General features: G+C 49.6%; 1 protein-coding gene across 2 annotated transcripts in view; it reads right to left on the reverse strand.

Annotated features, from left to right (window-relative positions):
* Positions 1-264: 264 nt before the first annotated feature.
* Positions 265-24999, reverse strand: part of LOC140385504 (cytochrome P450 7A1-like) — a 76890-nt gene continuing 52155 nt past the window's right edge. For both annotated transcript variants that reach the window (XM_072467728.1, XM_072467727.1), the window contains exons 4-6: positions 8156-8286; positions 5050-5228; positions 265-2215 (exon numbers count right to left, since the gene is read on the reverse strand). In XM_072467728.1, the coding sequence (XP_072323829.1) occupies positions 1922-2215; positions 5050-5228; positions 8156-8286 (604 nt within the window). In that variant the 3' untranslated portion in view covers positions 265-1921. The remainder of the gene's footprint in view (positions 2216-5049; positions 5229-8155; positions 8287-24999) is intronic.

Here is a 24999-nt window from a genome sequence, read left to right on the forward strand (position 1 = left end):
GCACGGACACCCATCCTCCTCCCCGGCATGGACCCCATCCTCCTCCACGGCACGGACCCCTTCCTCCTCCCTGGCACGGACCCCATCCCCCTCCCCGGCACGGACCCCATCCTCCTCCCCGGCACGGACCCCATCCCCCTCCCCGGCACGGACCCCCCCATCCCCCTCCCCAGCACGGACCCCATCCTCCTCCCCGGCACTCACGCCCCCTCCCGGCACTCCCTCGGAGCCCAGCCCACTCTAACCACCCCCCCCGCTGCACACACACACACAAAACCCTACAGACACCTCTCCCCCACACATTCAGACTGCGGCCACGCCACCGCCTATCCAGCGGCCAATCCCCCAGGCCGTCACCCACCTCCACGCTGGTCGGCGTAAACCTTCAGCACTGGTTGACGCCGATTGAAAGGTGGTTTGATTTACGCCGACGTGACCCGTCATCACGCCGGCGGGACTTCGGCCCATCCGGACGGGAGGATATCGGCAGCCCCAAAATCCATTGCCTTGCGCCCACCCGTGCCATTCTCCAAGGTGTGCGGCGCCATTGACGCCCTGCCGACTTTTCTCCCTTTGGAGACTTTGGCGGGCGGCGGGGGCGGAATTCACGGCGGCCAATGGCCATTCTCCGACCAGCTGGGGGGTCGGAGAATCTCGCCCAGGGGTAGATTCTCCATTATCCCCCGCCGGTGTCGGGATTCCCGATCGGGAGGAGAATGGGGCTCGCCCAAAAATGTGATCGGAGCCAGACGTAAAACCCATTGTTATGCTCTGATCCCCAGCTGGCAGCAGCAGAGCGCTACCCTCCCTGTGCCAGTGGGAACTGTAATTCAATGTTAAGCATGCACATGCATGCAATTGACAGGCTTGAAGCCGGAGTGGCAAATTGGATCCAAAATTGGTTTAGTGGTAAGAAGCAAGGGGTAATGGTTGCAGTGGATTTTGTGACCGGAAGGCTGTTTCCATTGGAGCTCAGTACTGCGCCCCTTGTTTTTCAAGGTATATATCAATGATTTAGACTTAATTGTAGAGGCCATAATTAAAACATTTGTGTATAATATGGAAATTAGTTATGCGGTTGGTAGTTAGGAAGAAAGCTGTAGACTGCAGGAACATACCAGTGGACTGATCAGATGAGCAGAAAAGTGACAAATAGAATTCAATCTGTAGAAGTGTAAGCTTTTGTATTTGGAAGGGCAAACAAAGCAAAAGAGTACCCAATAACTGGTAGGATACTGAGGAATGTAGAGAAACAAAGGAATCTTTAAGTGCATGGTCACAGATCCCTGAAGGTAGCAGGACTGGTAGATAAGATAGTGAAGAAAGCATATGGACTACTTATGTCAGAACAGTATAACATCTTAGGCCACAAATAGAGTACTGCATGCAGCTCTGATTGCCAGAGAGGTACAGAAGACATTTCCAAGCATATTACCAAGAATTAAAACTTTATGCTAAGAGGAAAAATTGTATAGGCTGAATGCTGAAGAAAGATCTAATTGAGGTGTATAAAATTATCAGAGCCCTAGATAGAATAAGTAGGAAGGACCTATTTCTCTTAGCAGAGATCAATAACCAAGGTGCATAGCTTTAAAGTAATTGGAAGAAGGGTGAGAAGGGAACTGATGTTTTCATCCAGAGGGTGGTGAGAGTTGGGAACTCATTGCTGAAAGTATGCGAGAGGCAGAACTCCTCATCACATTTAAAAAATACTGAGATCTAAACTTATTCTGCAGGACTACAAACTAAGAGTTGAAAACTGGGGCAATGCTAGATATCCCTTCTCCATCCTCCTTCTATGCCTTAAAATTTCTTTATGTCTATGTATTACTTTTCATTTAGGCTTCAAAGGGGAGACATTGATTTTCTATACTTGGCATTTTACCAAATTTCAAATTCCTGTGAAATCATTATGCCATTATTATTTCATCCGGTAGCGAAATAGAACATCATGAGATGGCTGCAGAATTCCAAATCCAGCCCTTGAGTTATCAAGAGCTGGAGTAGGTGCTGTGGCATCAAGCAGTTCCATGTCATAGTAACAGAGCAGTAAAGCCAAGCACTGTTTGATCTCATTGATTGCAAAAAAACGACCAGGACACATACTGACTCCAGAACCAAAAGGCATGAGATAGTACTTAAGCTTTCGACCATTTTTGTAGAATGTAGTCTTCTCTTTTCCATTTTCATCCAAAAATCTGTTGTACTTAAACTCCTGAATGGTAAAGAATGATACTTTATTTTAATGCATTTACTAAACTATCACATGAAAAATATTTTGAATACTTTAAAGAATAACAAATCCTCTTGATATACCTATGTTTTGTGGAGAACATGAATGTGTTATGAGGAAAGTTTTACCTAGGCACCAAAGACAACAAATGCTAACTGAGCCCAGTTAATCCTGTAATTTCTTCTCCCTAACACCAGAGAACTTCTGTCAAAATTAGGTGAGCTGTCCCACAGACCAGTCAAGTAACAGCCGGACATAATCTTTCTTTTAATTGTTTTTTTTTTCAATTAAGGGGCAATTTAGCGTGACCAATCCACCTACCTTGCACACCTTTGGGTTGTGGGGATAAGACCCACACAGACACTAGGAGAATTGTAAACTCCACACAGACAGTGACCCGGGGCCGGGATCGAACTTGGGTCTTTGGCGCCTTGAGGCAGAAGTGCAAACCACTGTGCCACCATGCCGCCTGATATAATTTTTCTTGCAGAATCATCTTTCAATTAATGTCTTGCACACCTCGTTCACCATTCCTGGGACCTCTCTATCCACTTCATTCACCATCAGCACACATAGCTTTAATCTGCACCATCCACAAGATGCATTGCAATAACTCACCAAGCTTACTTTGGCAACATCTCCAAGTCTCTTGAACTCTATCACTAAAAAAAATGAGTGGCAATATAATGGGAATACCATCATCTCTAAATCCTCCTCCAAATCACATACCATAACGACAAGTAAATATATTGGGTGGGATTCTCTGTTTCTGAGACTAAGAGTTGACGCCAACGCAGAATTCATGGACTTTCACAACAGCACAACTGGCGCCACACCTGGACCGATTCTGCTACTGTTGGTAGCACAGTGATTAGCACTGTTGCTTCATAGCACCAGAGACCCGGATTCGATTCCCGCCTTGGGTCACTGTCTGTGCGGAGTCTGCATGTTCTTCCCCTATCTGCATGGGTTTCCTCCGAGTGCTCCGGTTTCCTCCCACAAATCCCGAAAGACGTGCTTGTTAGGTGAATTGGACATTCTGAATTCTCCCTCAGTGCACCCAAACAGGCACCGGAATGTGGCGACTAGGAGATTTTCATAGCACCTTCATTGCAGAGTTAATGTAAGCCTACTTGTGATAATAATAAAGATTATTATTCAAGGGCTAGCACCAGTGCCATGTGGAACACAATTGATTCCAATGAAAAACGGTGCGGGATTTGCCAGGTCCGTGATTGACACTCGGGAGGCTGACAAGCTGCAGCCGCTCATACACATTACAATCCCCACACATATTCATCTCAGCCAACAAGATAGCACTGGTTGTGCTGGAGTGCACCCATACAGCTGATGGGCCAGCTGGGGCCAGAGGGCACCTAGGGGGGGTGTCATGGGCGGCACCCATATGACCCGTGTTCACAGTGGACTGTTCGGGGCATGTGCAGTTGCATGGCTGCCTTGCCGGCTGCAGCAATGGTGTTCAGTGCTCGTCCATCCCAACCCCACGGCCCACCTCCTGGCCATCCCTCGCTATCCCCCCCCCCCCCAACCCGGCCCTAGCAGAAGCCCCTTGGCCAGCAGCACAACTGTCAGTAGACTATGGCGATGTTCGACATTTTCTGTACCCGCTCTCTCTCCCTCAGCAGCCACACGCCGGTTTCACAATTTTTAAAAGCACAAGTGAACTGCGCAATCGGGAACTCGGCTCATTGGAGGCAGAGAATTGCAGAGGCCCCGGAGAATACCGGGTCGGGCCCCGAATGACATGTAAACGATGTTTACTGTATGTGCGTTCCGGAACGCATTGCCGCTGCTGTCGAGGTGATGGAGAATTGCGATTTGCCATCATTTTGGCGTTGGAACCTATTCTCCACCCAATCGCCTTTCCTGATTTCAGCATCGGCCAATGGAGAATCCCGCCCATTATCTTTTCTTCATTGTAGCTGGGTGGAAATCTTAATATTCTGTACCAATCCCTAACTTGAGACCATCATCATCACAAAGATATGGTGGTTCAAGGTGATGCCCTCCTTGCTACCTCAGGATAATTAGGAATTTAGGATTGAGAGGATAAAACTATCAGGAAAGGCTGCACATAATGGGGCTCTTTTCTCTAGAAAATGGAAGACCAAGATTGAGGTCTTTAAAATTATGAAAGGGTTTGATAGGTTAGATGCTTCCAGTTGTGAGAGCATCCAAAACTATGGGCCATAATTCTATAGATCCATAGAACCCATTGAATCCCTACAATGCAGAACTACTCCAAGATTCATATTCTAACCATTCTCTGAGTAAAGGAGTTTCTTCTGAATTCATTATTGTATTTATTGGCAACTGTCTTACATTTGATTACAATACAGCGGTTAGCACTGCTGCCCCGGTTCAATTCTAGCCTTGGGTGACTGTGTGGAGTTTGCACGTTATCCCTGTGCCTGCATGGGTTTCTTCCAAGTGCTCCGGTTTCCTCTCACAGTCTACAGATGTGCAAGTTAGGTGGATTGGCCATGCTAAATTGCCCCTTAATGTCCAAAAGGTTAGGTGGGGTTACTGGGATAGGGTGGGGGCATGGACTTGGATAGGGTGCTCGTTCAGAGGGTCAGCACAGACTCGATGGCCTGAATGGCCACCTTCTGTACTTTAGGGATTCTATGATTCGATGAAGACAGAGAGATTTGTAAAAGTCTCTGAAACAATTCTCAAAAGATGAAATTAAAATCCATGATAATACTTAAGAGTACGTTTTTGAAATGTAGTTTCAGGATTCCTAAACTTTTCACACTAAAATTCAATCTGCATAATTTTGATATTTTACCTACCAAGGGATCCTCATAAATCTCTGGATCCAAATGTAGTTGTTGAGGATATAAACCAATTTGGTCTCCTTTCCGAACAGCCAGGTTTGTTCCCGTATCCAGAGTTAGTACAAAGTTCTCGGTGGCAACACGCAGCATGATTGATGCACTGGATAAGCGCAGACTTTCATTTATTAGGCTACCTGTTCAATTTTTTGAGAAGATTGTTTAGCAGAGATTCAAAAAACATTACACAAAACAAAGCCACAAATTGTTTCTCCAAAGAATTATGTCAAGAAATATTACAAGGCTGAATAAAGTGCAAGTTTATTTCTGAAATTAGCCACAACGGTAAAGATGGTAGATAATGGATAGTCAAATCTAGATCAGTAGTTCAACAAAATGAAGTTCCCTGTAGCAGAAAACAGAGTGGGCAGGGCATTTAATTGTGTGGGAGGTAAAATGTCAGCCTCTTGATGGTGGGACGAAAGTTGGGAAGCAAATGGCAGCAGATTATAGGTGCATCATGGTTCCCGATGGCAAACGGCAGGACCCTATTTTTATGCAATATCAGGTCATGTATGCACATTTAAATACATGGTCACTAGATCAAATTGTCCCTCTGCAATTAAGTTGGCAGTAAATGACGATCAGGCCCCTTCCAATTCATGCTGGTCAAAGGTGGCGTGCAGCAGGCGAGGTTGTCTTTCTGGTGGATTTGGGGTGGGTATGATCTGCTGTTCCTATATGGGGAACTTCGTTAGACCAGAGAAGAGGAGGCTGAGCTGATGCATTAAGTCTGTCCAGGGGAGGTCAGGGTATGACTGTTCAAGAGAGGGAAGTTGGAATCAACTCCAGGGACCCAATTGTGGAAGGTGTGCAGGGAGTGGCAGCAGTTCTAGTTCAAAATCTTCCCCTCAAACAGGCAGAATTATACTGCTGGCTTGCAGGGAATGGATGCTAGCACCCTGGCCTTTGACTCCCTGAAGTAACGGTGGGGTCCTGTCCAGCCCCGCTGCACAACTGGTTGGGTCGCTCGACTGCAAAATGATTGTATGGTCAGCCATTCCGCATCCAAGCGGAGGCCCCACTTACTTCCAATCCAACTGTTGAAACACCCGTCGCTGCAACAAGATTCCGCCCAATGCTTCTCATAACATTGTAAGCTACAACTAATTAAGGGATCTTATGAATGTCACTGGAAGCACAAGATTGATATGCTGCAATAAACTTCTTCTCTGCTGACACTAAGCTATGTGGCACAAAAGATTCAAAGGGTCATTGATAGATTAAGTGGACAAAACTGTGGCAAATGGAGTTTAATGTGAGGTAAGTGTAAGATCATCCATTTTGGGTCTAAAAAAGGTTGGTCTGGATATTTTCAAAATTGTGAAAAGCTAGAAAGGTTTTGGGGCCCAAGCACAGAAATAGCTTATTGTCAGGTACTAAAAATAATTAAGAAGTTGTCCTTTACCTCAAGAGGACTAGAATACAAATGATTGGAAGTTATTTTCCAGCTATACAGAGCTCTGGTTAGACCCCGCCTAGAGCTTTGTATTCAGTTCTGGGCATAACACCTTACAGTTGGAGAATCATGGAATCCCTACAGGGCAGAGTGAGGCCATTCGGCCTATTGAATCTGTACCAACCCTCTGAAAGAGCCAACCACCCCCCCCCCCCCCCCCCCCCTCCCTATCCTCGTAACCACCTAAGCTACACATCTTTGGACACTAAGGGACAATTTTATCATGGCCAGTCCACTTACCTGCACATCTTTGGCCAGTGGGAGGAAACCAGAGTTCCCGGAGGAAATCCACACAGACATGAGGACAAAGTGCAAATTCCACACAGCCAGTCACCCAAGGCCAGAATTCAATCCCGATCCCTGGCGCTGTGAAACAGCAGTGCTAACCACTGTGCCATTCATCGGAATGCAAGGGTTAAATTATGAGGACTAGTTGCATTGGCTAGGCATGAATTGCCTTGAATGTAGATTAAGAAGTGATCTAAATGAGGTGTTTAGGATGATCAAAAGAGTTTATAGGGTAGACTGATAATTCTCCCTGTGGAAGATTTCAGAACAAGAGGGGCATAACCTTAAAGTTAGAGCTAGGCAGTGAAGGGTTGATGTCAGAAAGCACTTCTTCACAGAAAAGGTAATGGAAATCTAGAACTCTCTTCCTTAAAAAGCTCTTGAGGCCAGGTCAATACTGAACCTATTGTTCAGGATTAACGAACCATGGCAGGTAGATGGGAGATGAGGGGCAGGATTCACCAAAACGGCGGCCAAGTGTTGACGACGGTCTAAACACCGGAGCGATTCACTTACCTGAAGGGGGCCAGCAGGGCGGCGGAGTGCTCCACGCAGCTCCGGCTGCTGAAACGGGGCCCTGCAATTCCGGCCGCGGGGTCCACACAGTAAGCCGGCCCCAACAATATAGGCCCCCTCGAGATCACGCGCGCCTGCCGATCGGTGGCCCCCGATCGTAACCCTGGCCGTCCTGGAGGACCCCCCCCCCCGGTGATGGATCCACCCGCCCCCTACCAGGGCGCCGTCAGCCACTCCAAGTGCCCGCCAGGTGGAACCATGTTAGAACCACACCAGCGGGAACTCGGCCAGCTGCCGGCAGAGACTCGCCGCGGGGGCCTCTTTCAATGGCTCCCGACCAGTGCTGCGTCGACCGCGCTCGCGCGACTGGCGGCGATTCTCCGGTCCACGGAGAATTGAGGGAAGGCATCGGACCCGATTGCAGGTCTGATGCCCCAATCTCCGCCCCTGCATCGAGCGCGATTTCGGCGCGGAGGCTCGGACAATCCCGACCAAGATACCCATTAGCCATAATCTAGTTAAACAGTGAAACAGGCTGAAAGGGGCTGAATGGCCTAACTCATTCCTATATAGTGAAAAATTTGTTGAAGCTAATTTGTATAGCTGGTTTAGCAATACAATTGAGTGCTTGTTATGTTAATAAAGGGGAAATAAATAAAATCTGTTGTCAAACCCCAGGCCACTTATCTGGTTATACTAGGTCTGTCTGCTCTAATACCTAGTGAGTCTTATTATTTCACATTATGTGCATTACTATTTCAAAGATATACATTAGAATGACAGATGTGATCATGTTCTTACCCATCGCTCTCATGCTATCTAATTGCTCTCTGGTGAAGATAATTGGATTATTCATGTCTCCAGGCTTCTGATTTGTCACAAGGAGCAAATCTTCAATTTCATTTTTCACTGCTTGCAATGCTTCTTGAGACCTGCAGTTTGTGTAAACCCAGATAAATGATGGTGTGAACAATATGTCATAGATAGCACGCATGATAGTTTTCCATCCAGTTATTAAAAATCTTGGGCGGGATTCTCTAATAATGGGGCTATGTCCCCACGCCGGCGTGAAAACCGGCGGCAACGATTCCGGCGTCAACGGCACCCGAAAGTGAGGAATTCTCCCCTTTTAAGGGGGCTAGGTTGCCGCCGGTGTCGTCCCCGCAGCTCCAGCCGGAGCAGAAAGGACTGCGCAAGTCCGCGCATGTGCGGAACGGCCGACGTATTTCCGTGCATGCGTGGGGGTTCCCTTCTCTGCGTCGGCTCCCGGGCAATATGGCGGAGCCCTACAGGGGCCTGGCGCGGAGTAAAGTAGGCCCCCACGGAAGCAGCCCGTTCGCCGATCGGTAGGCCCCGATCGCGGGCCAGGCCACCATGGGGCTCCCCCCCTGGGTCAGATCCCCCCGTCCCCTCTCCAGGACGGCCCCCGCACACTCACCTTCCAGGTCCTGCCGTGTGGGAGGTGAGTAAACCACGCCGGCGGGACTCGGCCAAACTCGACGGCCACTCGGCCCATCGGGGCCCGGAGAATCGCTGGGGGGAGGCCACTGTCAACGGCCCCCGACCGGTGTGGCGGCAATTCCGCAGGCCCCCTAAAAAACGGTGCCAGAGAATGGGGAAGCCGGCCTCGGGGCAGCGGGGGGCAATTCTCGTGCCCCCCCCCCCGGGGATTCTCTGACCCTGCGCGGGTCAGAGAATCCCGGCCCTTAGCTCAGCATGCATTTCTTGTCACCGAAATGTAGCGGTCCCAAAATTTGCTGGAAAAATAATGACGTGTTAATGACACATCCCATTATTAATGTGCAAATTAACCAGCACCTTGTGTGAGAGAATTGCAAATTGGCATAGGTTGTTGGGAGGAATTGCACTGCTGCATCATTAGCTTTGCAAAATGGCATCTCACCTTTAATTTCCCTGAGATTTTCATGAAGTTGCTGCATTTCACATTAATGGAAAATTAAATTCAACAAAGGAAGCAAATTGTAATAACCTCTAAGAGACCCAAGGGGCCGACCCGATTGATCTTCCTGTGGGGCTCATAAGATATCGGAGCAGAATTAGGCCACTTGGCCCATCGAGCCTGCTCTGCCATTCAATCATGGCTGATCATTTTCTTATCCCCATTCTCATGCCTTCTCCCCATAACCCCTGATCCCCTTATTAATCAAGAACCTATCTTTCTCTGTCTTAAAGACACTCAGTGATTTGGCCTCCACAGCCTTCTGCGGCAAAGAGTTCCACAGATTCACCACCCTCTGGCTGAAGAAATTCCTCCTCATCCCTGTCCCTTTAGTCTGAGATTGTGTCCTCTGGTTCTAGATTTTCTTACAAATGGAAACAACCTCTCCACGTCCACTGTATCCAGGCCTCGCAGTATCCTGTAAGTTTCAATAAGATCCCCCCTCATCCTTCTAAACTCTGAGTGGAATACAAGCTCCCCCACTGAGGGGCGGAGGTCTAACAGTGGGGCTCATTAAAACTCATTGATAAAAGCCAGCCAGGAAGGTAACCGGCATCTTCAGATGTTCCCGGCTGGGACAAGATGTACTCCCCGCTGCTTTGCGGCTTTGCTTTGGCTTGTTGAATAAATATTCCTTTTTTAATCCTTCTTGGGATTCCTGTTATTGTAATACTGGCGATGAGGAAACACTGAACTATCGGCAACAGTTCTGGACATCCAGACCATGGCTGAAATTCACTACAGAGGAGCATCGTTAAAACAGATTTTAAAATGCCACTCTTTGGGAGGCTCGATGCTTTTGACGAGAGTATAGAAGACTCGGTTGAGTGCGTTCAGCGAATGCGTTACTTTTTTAGGGAGAACGCCATTATACAGGATGACCGGCAGGAGGTGATACTACTGACTGCCTGTGGGGCCCCTACCTTTGGCATCATAAAAAGTGGGACTTATCCTGCGGCCTCAGATTCCAAAACAATTGACGAACTGGTGACACTTGTGGTGGACCATTACAACTTCAAATCATTGGTATTTGTCCAAAGGCACAAGTCTATATGGCCGGTAGAACCCGGGGGAGACAGTCACAGAACGTTTGGTGCACCTACGCAAGCTGTCTGAGAAATGCAATTATGGGCCATCCCTTCTGGAGATGCTGAGATATCGCGTTGTGTGTGGAATAAACAACATGACCACCCAATGTAAGTTGCTGGCTGAGCCATTTTGGATATGGAAAGAGCCAGTGAAAACGAGGAGAAGAGAGTCCAGGAGCTCCAGCGCTCACAAGAGATGGAGGTGAATAGCAGGTGTCCTCCATTTAGGCCAACAAAACCCCCTAAGCATAGAGCCTCTGAGACCCAGCCACTGCTCGAGCAACGTCGAGGCCAGACTGGTTGGCCGATGTCCTCTACAGCCCAGCGAGACGTCTCCCCTGAACACCAGGAGGAGGACATGCCCACCTAGAGCCAGGGCTTTACACCTGGCACAGCCCGACGAGGATGAGTACATGCAGCTAAACTGCATCCCAGCACCAGAATAGCCCCAACACCAGAATAGCCCCCAACAAAGTCACCCGCAGGTCAATGGCCACCCGCGTGAAATGGAAATTGACATTGGGGCTGCTGTCTTGGTCATAGGATGACAGACATACCAGGAAGTCCGGACAGGAATCCAGCACCTGGACCTGAGGGACGCTGAGGAGTGTTTGGCAACGTTGACAGGACTGTGGTTGAGGGGTCGAGAGCAAAGTGACATGGATCTAAGATTAAATGATGACTTACGACAGAAAGCAGGCAAAATCTCTTCACACAAATGATTATGAGCTTGTGGAACGGACTACTAGAGTTTCTGGTTACAGTAGAGACGATGGAAAACCTTGGGTGGGATTCTCCATCGGCCGATGCTGGATTCGTGAACTGCGGTTGGGCGCAGAATCGGTTGCGACACCAAATTCGTGGCGGGCGCCAGGCGCACACCAGAATGTCATGTGCCTCGACAGCGGCAAGAATGTGTTCTACTCCTCATGTACAGTAAAGACCCGGTATTCTCCAGGGCCCCCACAATGCTTCCCCTCCGTCGGGGGAATTGCCAACAGCAAGTTTCACTTGTGGTTTTAAAAATCAGGAAACAGACGCCATGGCCGACAAAGGAGAGAGAGGAGGTAGGACATGCAGAGGTGCGACCGTGTGCTGCCAGTCCTGCCACGGCCTGTGGTGGCAGCGGGAGGTGACCAGGGGATGGGCCGTGGGGTCAGGATGACCCTCCCCATGGGACTGGGCTTCCAGGCACGCTCTGCTATTGCCAGGGCCTGAAAAGCAGCCATCTTGCTGCGCTCCCAACTGACTGCCTTCCGTGGCCCGTGATTATACAGAGTGCCACTGACCGTATGCACTTGAGTGCTGAATTTGTGTGCCTTAGAGTGTTAAAGTGAGAGTTTGGTGATTGAGGGAGTTAGGTGAGGAGGGAGTAAGGTGCTCCTTTCATTTCATTTCCTACATTTCCTCAAAGAGCGTGAAGGGAGCCAGGAGTTTACAGAGAGTGCAGCTGACTGGGAGCAGAGTCGGAGGGCGGAGTTCCAGTTGGTTCACGGGGCAGCTTCATTCTGTAAGGTAAGAGTTGTTTGTTTTAGATTTTTATTTTATTTTAAGTTTTTTTTAATTTTTGTGTTTGTTTTGTTTTTTGGGAGCAGAAAGCTATCTTTGTATCATTTAGCAGTTTCACCAAGTTTAGAGGGTTCACTTGGGAGAGCAGTAGCAGTATATATATATATATTTTTAAGGGCCAAACGGGTGTTTCATCTTTTCCTTTTTTTTCCCTTTCAATGTCTTCGAGAGTTCTGATCAAAGGGAATGGAGGCTCGGGCAGTTGCATGCTCCTCCTGTAGGATGTGGGTGGTGAGGGACACCATCAGTGTCCCCGCTGACTACACCTGCAGGAAGTGCACCGAACTCCAGCTCCTCAGAGACCGCGTTAGGGAATTGGAGCTGGATGAACTTCGGATCATTCGGGAGGCAGAGGGGGTGATAGAGAAGAGTTACAGGGAGGTAGCCACACCTAAGGTGCAGGACAAGAGTAGCTGGGTTACAGTCAGGGGAAGGAATAGGAACAGGCAGACAGTGTAGAGATCCCCCGTGGCCGTTCCCCTTCAAAACAAGTATACTGCTTTGGATGCTGTTGGGGGGATGACCTACCGGGGGAAGGCCCTAGTGGTCAGATCTCTGGCACTGAGCCTGGCTCTGTGGCTCAGAAGGGAAGGGGGGAGAATAGAAAAGCATTAGTGATAGGAGACTCAATGGTTAGGGGAACGGATAGGCGATTCTGTGGTCACGAACGAGACTCCCGGAAGGTATGTTGCCTCCCAGTGCCAGGGCCAGGGATGTCCCGGATCGAGTCTACAGGATTCTTAAGGGGGAGGGGGAACAGCCAGAAGTCGTGGTGCACATAAGCACCAACAACATAGCTAAGAAAAGGGATGAGCATCTAAAAAGTGATTTTAGGGAGTTAGGTTGGAAGCTAAAAAGCAGGACAAGCAGAGTAGTGATCTCAGGATTGCTATCGGTGCCACGCGCAATGAGGCAAGGAACAGAGAGCGAGTGCAGCTGAACACGTGGCTACAGGACTAGTACAGGAGGGAAGGCTTCAGATATGTGAATCATTGGGATATCTTCTGGGGAAGGTGGGACCTGTACATGAAGGACGGATTGTACCTAAACTGGAGGGGCACCAATATCCTGGGTGGGAGGTTTGCTAGAGCTCTTCGAGGGTTTAAACTAGTTTGGCTGGGGGATGGGAACCAAAGCTATGGATCAGAGGATAGTGCAGTTGTTGAACAGGTAGAAATAGTATGCAGCAAGTCTGTGAGGAAGGATAGACAGTTGATAGGGCAAAGTTGCACTCAGTAGAATGGGTTAAAGTGTGTCTGTTTCAATGCAAGGAGTGTCAGGAATAAGGGAGATGAACTTAGAGCATGGATCAGTACTTGGAACTACGATGTTGTGGCCATTACGGAGACATGGATTTCACAGGGGCAGGAATGGTTATTAGATGTTCCGGGGTTTAGATGTTTTCAGAAGAATAGGGAGGGAGGTAAAAGAGGAGGGGGCATGGGAGTGTTAATTAGGGAGTGCATCACAGCTACAGAAAAGGAGGTAGTTGAGGAGGGTTTGTCTACTGAGTCAGTATGGGTGGAAGTCAGAAACAAGAAAGGAGCAGTCACTTTATTGGGAGTTTTCTATAGACCCCCCAATAGCAGCAGAGAGATAGAGGAACAGATTGGGCGGCAGATCTTGGAAAGATGCAGAAGTAACAGAGTTGTTGTCATGGGTGACTTCAACTTCCCTAATATTGACTGGAACCTCCTTACTGCAAATGGTATGGATAGTGCAGATTTTGTCAGGTGTGTACAGGAAGGTTTCCTGACTCAATATGTAGATAGGCCAACTAGGGGGGAGGCCATATTGGACTTGGTGCTCGGCAACGGACCAGGCCAGGTGTCAGATGTCTCGGCGGGAGAGCATTTCGGTGACAGTGACCACAACTCCTTGACCTTTACCATAGTCATGGAGAGGGATAGGAACAGACAGTATGGGAAGGTATTTAATTGGGGGAGGCGAAATTATACTGCCATTAGACAGGAGCTGAGGAGCATAAAGTGGGAACAATTGCTCTTGGGGAAATGCACTACAGTAATGTGGTTTTTTTTTAAGGAGCACTTGCTGTGAGTGCTGGATAGTTTTGTCCCACTGAGACGAGGAAGGAATGGTAAGGTGAAGGAGCCTTGGATGACAAGAGAAATGGAGCTTCTAGTCAAGAGGAAGAAGGAAGCTTACATAAGGTTGAGAAAGGAAGGATCTGGCACGACTCTAGAGGGTTACAAGGTAGCCAGGAAGGAACTCAAAAATGGACTTAGGAAAGCTAGAAGGGGGCATGAAAAAGCCCTGGCGGGACGGATTAGGGAAAAACCCAAGGCATTCTGCATTTGTGTGAGAAATAAGAGGATGATCAGAGTGAGAGTGGGGCCGATCAGGGATAGTGGAGGGAACTTGTGCCCAGAGTCTGAGGAGATTGGGGAGGACCTAAATGAATATTTCGCTTCAGTATTCACTAGAGAGAGGGACCTTGTTGCTCATGAGAACAGTGTGAATCAGGTTAATAGACTCGAACAGGTTGATATTAAGAAGGAGGATGTGCTGGAAATTTTGAAAAGCATCAGGACAGATAAGTCCCCTGGGCCTGATGGGATATACTTAAGGTTGCTACGGGAAGCGAGGGAGGAGATTGCTGCACTGTTGGCGATGATCTTTGCGTCCTCACTCTCCACTGGAGTAGTACCGGATGATTGGAGGGAGGCGAATGCTGTTCCCCTATTCAAGAAAGGGAATAGAAAATTCCTGGGAATTACAGACTCATCAGTCTTACGTCTGTGGTGAGCAAAATATTGGGAAGGATTCTGAGAGACAGGATTTATGATTATTTAGAAAAACAAGTTTGGGTTTCCGGTGTTGACTATGAAAGGAGTAAGTCACACATTTGGTGGCTCCCGCTCGGGTCGGATTTTTGGACCTTTTCTCCCGATTTTCTACCGGACTTGAATTGTAAAACTGATGACAGAGGCAATTGTGTTCTGAATTCCCACATCGGTGCATGGAGAGAAGGACTAGATGTGCTCGTAAAGAAACAGAAAGACAGAGAAGGCTTGGGGTGAAGCTGCAGCAGGAGACAGCATGGCAGAGGGCTGGACCCCATGTTTGTCGACCCAGCGGTCTACGAAGCAGCTGATGCATGTTATTCAGGAAGGCTTTGCTAAGTAGAAACGGGACTGCTTGGACCAGATAAAAGAGTCAATTGAGTGGCTGGAGCTTAGATTGGAGGCCCAAGTTCGGGTGATCCAGAAGGTAGAGAAGGCGCTGGCTGAGCAGGAGGAACATCAAACTGCAGTGGAGTTGGAGGTGGGGATGCTGAGAGACCAGCAGAAGAAGCTCCTGGAGACGGTGGAGGACCTAGAGAATAGGTCCCGCCGGCAGAACCTGAGAATCACTGGGTTCCCGGAGGGATCCGAAGGAGCGGACGCTGGGGCATACATCGCAGACATGTTTGAGAAGCTGCTGGGGGATGGGGCATTCTCCCGGCCCTTGGAAGTGGACAGGGCTCACAGAGCACTCGCGAGGAAGCCGCGAATGGGAGACCCCCCGAGGGCAATGGTGGTGAGATTCCACAGATACTCAGATGAGGAGCTCATTCTACAGTGGGCCAAGCAGACACAGAGCTGTAAGTGGGACAACAGTACCCTGCGGGTTTACCAAGACCTGAGTGTGGAGGTGGCCAGGAGAAGAGCAGGCTTCAACCAGATTAGGTCGATTCTTCTTAAGAAAAAGGTGAAGTTCGGACTGTTGTATCCGGCCCTTCACTGGGTCACGAGGTACAGCACTTTTATTTTGAGTCGCCTCAGGACGCGCAGGACTTCGCGAAAAGGGAAGGACTGGTGGTGGACTGAGAACTTTTGAACTTTGCTGCAACGTTCATGGTTTGTTTTTTGTTTGTTTTTCTGTTCATTTAAAAAAAGTTTCTAATTTTTCGTTTTGTGGAAGCTGTTTGTAATGCCTTTTGCATTGATTTGGGACCAGCGGTAGAACTGAGCGAGTTAAGGTTTTCATTTACACTGTTGGGGGATGAAGGTGTGCTTGTTTGGATCTTGGTGCTTTTCTGTTGGGCAATTGTGTGGGGATTGTTTGATGTTGGAGTATGTTTGTATGAGCGGGGGGCAGGGTGGGGAGGGAGCAATAGGTGGGAGACTATCGGGCACCAGGGATGGGGGCCACCAAGCTAGCTGGGCGGGCTAGCTCACGGAAGCGCAGTGGGGGGTGTGCATATGTTTGGTTTCTTAAAGGGGTTGGGTTACAGAGTGTTGTTACTAGGGGGGAGGGGGGTAAATGTTCTGCTGACGAGGGACGGACTTGGGCTAAGGGACATAGAAGAGGTTGGGGGCGGAGGCTGCCTGGGGGGCGGGCCAGTGGAGGCGCAGAGCATGGGCTGGAGGCAGGCCCCAAAAAGGGGGTGGCTGATCGGTGAAGCGGGGGGGGGCAATGAGCCCCCCAACTAGGCTGATCGCCTGGAATGTTCGAGGGTTAAATGGGCCGATCAAGAGGGCGCGTGTGTTCGCGCATCTTAGGGGACTGAAGGCGGACGTGGCAATGTTGCAGGAGACGGACCTTAGAGTAACTGACCAGATTAGATTGAGAAAGGCTGGGTCAGTCAGGTTTTTCACTCGGGACTAGACTCAAAGACTAGACGGGTCGCGATCCTGATCAATAAGCGGGTGGTGTTTGAGGCGGGTAGAATAGTCTCGGGTGTGGGAGGTCGGTACATTATGGTCAGTGGAAAGCTAGAGGGGGTGCAGGTGGTATTAGTAAATGTGTATGAGTCAAATTGGGATGATGTGGAGTTTATAAAGAGGATGCTGGGAAAGATACCGGACCTGGACTCGCACAGGTTGGTCATGGAGGTGACTTCTACACAGTTATTGACCCTGGCTTTCTACTGATCAAGCTCGAAAACGGGCAGGGTGCCAGCAATGGCAAAGAAACTAAAAGGGTTCATGGAGCAGATGGGGGGGGGGGGGGGGGGGGGGGGGCGGGGGGGGGGAGGGGGGGTGGATCCATGGAGATTTGGGCAGCCGAGGGTGAAGGAGTTCTCCTTCTACTCACACGTGCATAAAGTGTACTCCCGGATTGATTTCTTTATTTTGAGCAGAGCCTTATTGGCAGGGGTGGTAGACACAGGGTACTCGGCAATCACAATCTCAGACCATGCTCCGCACTGGGTTGACCTGCAGGTTAGTAAAGACAGTAACCAGCGCCCGCACTGGAGGTTAGATGTGGGACTTTTGGCTGATGAAGGGGTGTGCGAGCGGCTGAGGAAATGTATTCAGAGCTACCTGCAGGTCAACAACACGGGGGAAATGTCAGCAGCGGTGGTCTGGTGAGCACTGAAGGCAGTGGTTAGAGGAGAGCTGATTTTGATACAGGCCCATAGGGAGAAGGTAGACAGGGCAGAGTCGGACCGACTGGTAAAGGAGATACTGCAGATCGATAGGAGGTATGCGGAGACCCCAGAGGCAGGGCCTTTAAGGGAATGGCGGAGGCTGCAGGCGGAGTTCGGCTTGTTAACCACAGGGAGGGCGATGGAGCAGCTGAGAAAGGCGAGGGGGGTGATCTATGAGTATGGAGAGAAGGCCAGCAGAATGCTTGCACAGCAGCTTAGAAAGAGGGAGGCAGCCAGCGAGATAGGGAAAGTAAATGACGGAGATGGGAACCTGGTTGGAGATTCAGCAGGGGTGAATAAGGCGTTTAGGGATTTCTACAGTAGGCTGTGTAGGTCTGAACCCCCTACGGAAGTGGATGAGGCACTTCTTGGAGGGGCTGAATTTCCCAAAGGTGGACAGGGAGCTGGTAGAAGGGCTGCGGGCCCCGATCGGGTTGGAAGAGATAGTGGAGGGTCTGAAGGCTGTGTGGCGGGTAAAGCCCCGGGGCCGGATGGGTACCCAGTGGAGTTTTATAAAACGTTCTCTGGGATATTGGGGCCGGTGTTGATGAGGATGTTCAATGAGGCAAGGGAAAGAGAGGTGCTGCCCCCGACAATGTCACAGGCCACCATTTCGCTGATTCCGAAGCGGGACAAGAACCCGGTGCTGTGTGGGCCTACAGGCCGATATCCCTGTTGAATGTGGATGCCAAATTGCTGGGCAAAATTTTGCCGTCCAGGATCGAGGATTGTGTTCTGGACGTTATTGGGGAGGACCAGACGGGGTTTGTTAAGGGTAGGCAGTTGGTTGGCAATGTAAGAAGGTTGTTAAATATGATCATGATGCTCCCGGAAGGTAGGGAGATGGAGGTAGTGAACGCAATGGATGCAGAAAAGGCTTTTGATCGGGTAGAATGGGATTATCTGTGGGAGGTACTGGGATGGTTTGGATTTGAGTGGGGCTTTATTGACTGGATCAGGTTGTTGTATCAGGCTCCTGTGGCAAGTGTACGGATGAATAGGACATCGGATTATTTTAGACTGCACCGGGGGACGAGACAGGGATCCTCCCTCTCCCCACTGTTGTTTGCGCTAGCTACAGAGCCGTTGGCAATTGCTCTGAGAGCCTCAAGGGGCTGGTCCGGGGTTTGGGGGGGCGGGGGGGGGGGGGGTGAGCGGTGGAGCACAGAGTCTCGCTTTAAGCAGATGACCTGCTTCTGTATGTATCGGACCCATTAGAGGGGATGGAGGAAATCATGAGGATTCTAGATTAGTAGGGGGAAGCTTTAAGTACCTAGGCATTCAAGTGGCGCGGGAATGGGACCGGCTGCATAAATTAAATCTGGCCTGGCTAGTAGACCAAACGAAGGACGATTTTCGGAGGTGGGACGCACTTCCGTTGTCACTGGCTGGGAGGGTGCAGATGGTGAAGATGGCGGTTCTCCCGAGATTCCTGTTCGTGTTTCAATGTCTCCCCATCTTTTTTTAAACGGGTCAACAAAGTAATCACTGGCTTTGTTTGGGTGGGCAAGACCCAGCGAGTAAGGAAGGTAATGCTTGAGCGGAGTCGGGGAGAGGGCGGGCTGGCGCTGCCAAATTTTAGTAACTATTACTGGGCGGCGAATATAGCCATAATCAGGAAGTGGGTGGTGGGGGAGGGGTCGGCATGGGGGCGTATGGAGGCGGCTTCATGCAAGGGCACCAGTCTGGGGGCGTTGGTAACTGCGCCTCTGCCATTCCCGCCAGCACGGTACTCCACCAGCCCCGTGGTGGTGGCGGCCCTGAGAGTCTGGGGGCAATGGAGGAGACATGTGGGAGCAGAGGGAGCATCGGTCTGGTCTCCAATCTGTAATAATCACCGGTTTGCCCCAGGAAGTATGAATGGGAGGTTCCGGATATGGCGGAGTGCAGTGATTGAGAGGATGAGGGATATATTTATAGAGGGGAGGTTTCCGAGTTTGAGGGCGCTGGAGGAGAAGTTTGGGTTGGTGAGGGGGAAAAAATTCAAGTATCTGCAGGTGCGGGACTTCCTAAGTAAACAGGTGTCAACCTTCCCGCTCCTACCACTAAGGGGGATTCAGGGCAGGGTAGTTTCCAGAGGGTGGGTAGGAGAAGGGAGCGTCTCTGACATTTACAAGGAACTTATGGGGTCAGAGGAGATGCAGACCGAGGAGCTGAAGCGCCAGTGGGAGGAGGAGCTGGGAGGAGAGATAGAGGATGATCTATGGGCGGACGCGTTGAGTAGAGTCAACGCGTCCGCACCATGTGCCAGGCTCAGCCTGATACAATTCAAGGTCGTTCATCGGACTCACACGACTGTGGCCCGGGTGAGCAGATTCTTTGGGGTGGAAGACAGGTGTGCAAAATGTGCGGGAGGACCAGCAAACCATGTCCACATGTTCTGGGCATGTCCGAAGCTTTGGGGATTTTGGCATGGGTTTGCAGATGTCATGTCCACGGTGTTAAAAACAAGGGTGGCACTGAGTCCAGAGGTGGCGAGTTTCGGGGTGTCAGAAGACCCGGGAATCCAGGAGGAGAAAGAGGCAGACGTTCTGGCCTTTGCTTCCCTGGGAGCCCGGAGACAAATACTGTTAGCTTGGAGGGACTCAAAGTCCCCAAAGTCGGAGACCTGGCTATCGGACATGGCTAGTTTTCTCTGTTTGGAGAAAATCAAGTTCGCCTTGAGAGGGCCACTGTTAGGGTTCGCCCGGAGGTGGCAACCGTTCGTCAACTTCTTCGCAGAAAATTAATCGTCAGCAGAAGGGGGGGGGGGGGTTAGTTTAGCTTCGAGTAGGGGGTTAATAAAGGTGGGACCTGTTAGGGAGGGAGATGGCTTTTGCACTATGTTTATAGTTTCATGTACATTGTTTATTTTGTTGTTGTTATGCTACCAAAAATACATCAATAAAATGTTTATTAAAAAAAAAGAAAAACATAGTTTGATTAAAGATAGTCAGCATGGCTTTGTGAGGGGCAGGTCATGCCTCACAAGCCTCATTAAATTCTTTGAGGATGTGACGAGACACATTGATGAAGATCGGGCAGTGGATGTGGTGTATATGGATTTCAGTAAGGCATTTGATAAGGTTCCCCATGGTAGTCTCATTCAGAAAGTCAGGGGGCATGGGATACAGGGAAATTTGGCTGTCTGGATACAGAATTGGTTGGCCAAAAGAAGACAGCGAGTGGTAGTGGATGGAAAGTATTCCGCCTGGAGGTCAGTGACCAGTGGTGTCCCGCAGGGATCTGTTCTGGGACCTCTGCTCTTTGTGGTTTTTATAAATGACTTGGATGAGGAAGTGGAAGGGTGGGTTAGTAAGTTTGCCGATGACATGAAGGTTGGGGGAGTTGTAGATAGTGTTGAGGGCTGTTGCAGGTTACAACAGGACATTGACAGGATGCAGAGCTGGGCTGAGAAGTGGCAGATGGAGTTCAACCTAGATAAATGTGAAGTGATTCATTTTGGAAGGTTGAATTTGAATGCTGAATACAGGGTTAAAGGCAGGATTCTTGGAAGTGTGGAGGAACAGAGGGATCTTGGGGTCCACGTACATAGATCCCTCAAAGTTGCCACCCAGGTTGATAGGGTTGTTAAGAAGGCGTATGGTGTGTTGGCTTTCATTAACAGGGGGATTGAGTTTAAGAGCCGTGAGGTTTTTCTGCAGCTTTATAAAACCCTAGTTAGACCACACTTGGAATATTGTGTCCAGTTCTGGTCGCCTCATTATAGGAAGGATGTGGGTGCTTTGGAGAGGAGCTTTACCAGGATGCTGCCTGGAATGGAGGGCATGTCTTATGAAGAAAGATTGAGGGAGGTAGGGCTTGTCTCACTGGAGCAAAGGAGGAAGAGAGGTGACTTAATAGAGGTGTACAAGGTGATGAGAGGCATTGATTGAGTGGATAGCTAGAGACTTTTCCCCAGGGCGGAAATGGCTGTCACGAGGGGTACATAGTTTTAAGGTGATTGGAGGAAGGCATAGGGAAGATGTCAGAGGTAGGTTCTTTACACAGAGAATGGTAGGTACGTGGAATGCACTGCCAGCAGAGCTGGTGGAGTCTGAGGCATTAGGGACATTTAAGCGACTCTTGGACAGGCACATGGATAGAAGTAAATTGAAGGGGTGTAGGTTAGGTTGACCTTAGATTAGGATAAATGGTCGGCACAACATTGTGGGCCGAAGGGCCTGTATTATGCTGTACTGTTCTATGTTCTATGTATGGGTGCACCCACCCTATCAACCCCCGCACATAGCCCCCATCTTCCACCCCACCAACTACCTCCCCCCAACCTGCTGACACCCACCTGCAGAGCAGCACACAGCCCATCCAAGGGCAACGCTCACAGTAGCCCCTGCAGGAGGGCGCTGGACGGGGGCCACAGAGCGAACCGCGCGAGGACGGGCACTAGAGCCAGAGGCCCCACTGTGCCGGGCACTAACGGGGCCAAGGGTGCAGAGGGCAAAGTGCCAAGGGGAATGGCCGGGGCTGGGGGTGGGGGGATAAGCCGTGACAGGGTCTGCAGAGCAGACCGGGCTATTGAGTAGCCTGGTGGACCTGGTTGGGTACAGGGGTATGCACCTTGCTAACATGTCTGACTTTCACCTCCTGCAGGCAATGGACTTCAGAATCCAACCAGGAATGGTGGCTTTCATTCTGGTTGCCATAGCCATGGGGGAAGCACTGAGGCAGTACAAGCTGCAGCTGCTCGAGGGGGTCCCTGCAGCAGCAGAACCTGTCCCAAAGGAACAGGAGCCACCCGGTGAGAATGGAGAGCCGGCCGCCCACCAGGCCAAGGAGAAGGTGGTGGATAGGAGGCGCTGAATGAGCTCTCGAGTGTACCGACAGCACCTATTATTCAAGGATCTGCCAGACCAGGCATGCCATCGAAGACTCCGGCTGAGCAGGGGGACATTGCAACATTGCACCTGGCAACACGGGGATATGGGGGAGGACAACTGGTCCCAGTGGCTGTCAAGGTGACGGTCACCCTGAACCATTACACCACAGGGTCCTTCCAGGTGCTGAGTGGGGACCTGTCCAGAATCTCACACACCTTGGTGCACAGGTGCATTCTCACCGTCACGGAGGCCCTATATGCCCACTCGGCACAATACATCAAATTCAATGTGGACCAAGCCCACCAGGATGCCCAGGCAGCGGGGTTCGCTATCGTCGCCGAGCTGTCCCAGGTCCTGGGGGTGATCGACAGGATACATGTCGCCCTACGGGCACTGGCCCATGACAGGCCAGTCTTCACAAATTTAAAGGGGTTCCACTCGATGAACGTGCAGCTGGTTTGTGACCATGAGATGCGCATCATGCACCTCTACACCCGATACTCAGGCATGGTGCATGACACCTTCATTCTGGCCACGAACGGTTCCTGACCTCTTCAAGGCGCACCCCTAGCTGAGGGGTTGGCTTCTGGGCAACAGAGGTTATCCGCTGTGGCGCTGGCTGATGACGCCTATCCGGATGCCACAGACTGACATGGAGACCCACTACAATGACGCCCATGCAGTGACTAGGGACGTGATCGAGCAGTGCTTCGACATAGAACAAAGAATAAAGAAAAGTACAGTAAGAGGTCTTACAACACCAGGTTAAAGTCCAACAGATTTGTTTGGAATCACTAGCTTTCAGAGCTCATTCAACACACTCACCTGATGAAGGAGCAACGCTCCGAAAGCTAGTGATTCCAAACAAACCTGTTGGACTTTAGCCTGGTGTTATAAGACTTCTAACTGTGCCCACCCCAGTCCAACAGAGGCATCTCCACATCAAAGTAAAGTACAGCACAAGAACAGGCCCTTCAGCCCACCAAGCCTGTGCCGATAATGATGACGAAACGAAAAAAAAACTTCTGCCCTTACTCGGTCCGTATCCCTCTATTTCCTCACTATTCATGTACCCACCCAAAACGCCTCTTAAATGTTGCTAATGTACCTGCTTCCACCACATCCTCTGCCAACACATTCTAGGCACCCACCACTCTCCACATGAAAAACCTACCCCCACATCTCCCTTAAACTTTCCCCCTCTCACCTTGATCCTGTGCCCCCTTGTAATTGACACTCCAACCCTTTGAAAAAGCCTCTGACTATCCACCCTGTCTATGCCTCTCATAATTTTGAAGACCTCTGTCAGGTCTCACCTCAGCCTCTGTCTTTCCAGTGAAAACAATCCTAGTTTATTCAACTTCGAAGTCAACACCTTCAAGACCTGGCAACATCCTGGTGAATCGTCTTTGCAATCTCTCCAAAGCTTCCATGTTCTTTGGATAATGTGGTGACCAGAAGTGCACGCAGTACTCCAAATATGGCCTAACCAAGGTTTTATATAGCTGCAACATGATTTCCCCACTCCTGTACTCAATGCCCCGGCTGATGAAGGCAAGCATGCCATATGCCTTCTTAATCACCTTGGCCACCTGTGCTGCCACTTTTAGGGAACTGTGGACCTACACGCCCAGATCCCTCTGTATGTTAATGTCCCAAAAGGTTCTGCCATTTACAGTATAATTCATACCTAGATTTGATCCTCCAAAATGCATCACCTCGCATTTGTTCGGATTAAACTCCATCTGCCATTTCTGTGCCCAAGTCTCCAATCTATTTATATCCTGTTGTACCCTCTGACAATCCTCAGCACTATCAGCAACTCCGTCAATCTCTGTGTCATCCGCAAACTTACTAATCAGACCACCCACATTTTCCTCCAGATCATTTACGTATACCACAAACAACAGAGGTCCCAGCACTGATCCCTGTGGAACACCACTAGCTACAGATCTCCATTCTGAAAAACACCCTTCCACTGCTACTCTCTGTCTCCTATAACCAAGCCAGTTCTGTATCCAACTAGCCAGTCCACCCCGAATCCCATGCGATTTTAGTTTTTGTACCAATCTTCCATGTGGGACCTTGTCAAATGCCTTACTAAAGGATTGGATTGGATTTGTTTATTGTCACATGTACCGAGGTACAGTGAAAAGTATTTTTCTGTGAGCAGCTCAAACAGATCACTTAGTACATGAAAATAAAATAAAATAAAAAGAAAATACATAATAGGACAACACAAGGTACATAGACACCGGCATCGGGTGAAGCATACAGTAGTATTAATCAGATCAGTCCATAAAAGGGTTGTTTAGGATTAGGATCTGGTAACAGCGGGGACAAGGTGATTATTCCATATAAACTACATCCACAGCCCTTCCCTCATCAATATTCTTTGCCACCTCTTCAAAAAACTCAATCAAGTTGGTGAGACATGACCTTTCCCATACAAAACCCTAACTAGTACATTTTCCATCAAATGTGCATGTATCCTGTCTCTCAGTATCTTCTCCAAAAGCTTCCCCACCACTGATGTCAGGCTCTCCGGCCTTTAATTTGTTGGGTTATCCCTGCTTCCTTTATTGAACAAGATAACAACATTGGCTATTCTCCAGTCCTCTGGAACCTCACCTGTGGTTGAAGAGGATGTGAAGAAATCTGCTAAGGCCCCAGCTATTGCACCCCTTGCCGCCAGCAATAACCTGGTATAGATCCCATCTGGCCCTGAGGACTTGTCTACCTTAATGCAATTTAGGATACTCAACACTTCCTCCTTTAATATATTGACAGGCATCCTGAAGATGCGGTTCAGGTGCCTGGACTGCTCTAGAAGG

The sequence above is a fragment of the Scyliorhinus torazame genome, chromosome 11 (assembly GCF_047496885.1).
Source record: "Scyliorhinus torazame isolate Kashiwa2021f chromosome 11, sScyTor2.1, whole genome shotgun sequence".
Classification (NCBI taxonomy): domain Eukaryota; kingdom Metazoa; phylum Chordata; class Chondrichthyes; order Carcharhiniformes; family Scyliorhinidae; genus Scyliorhinus; species Scyliorhinus torazame.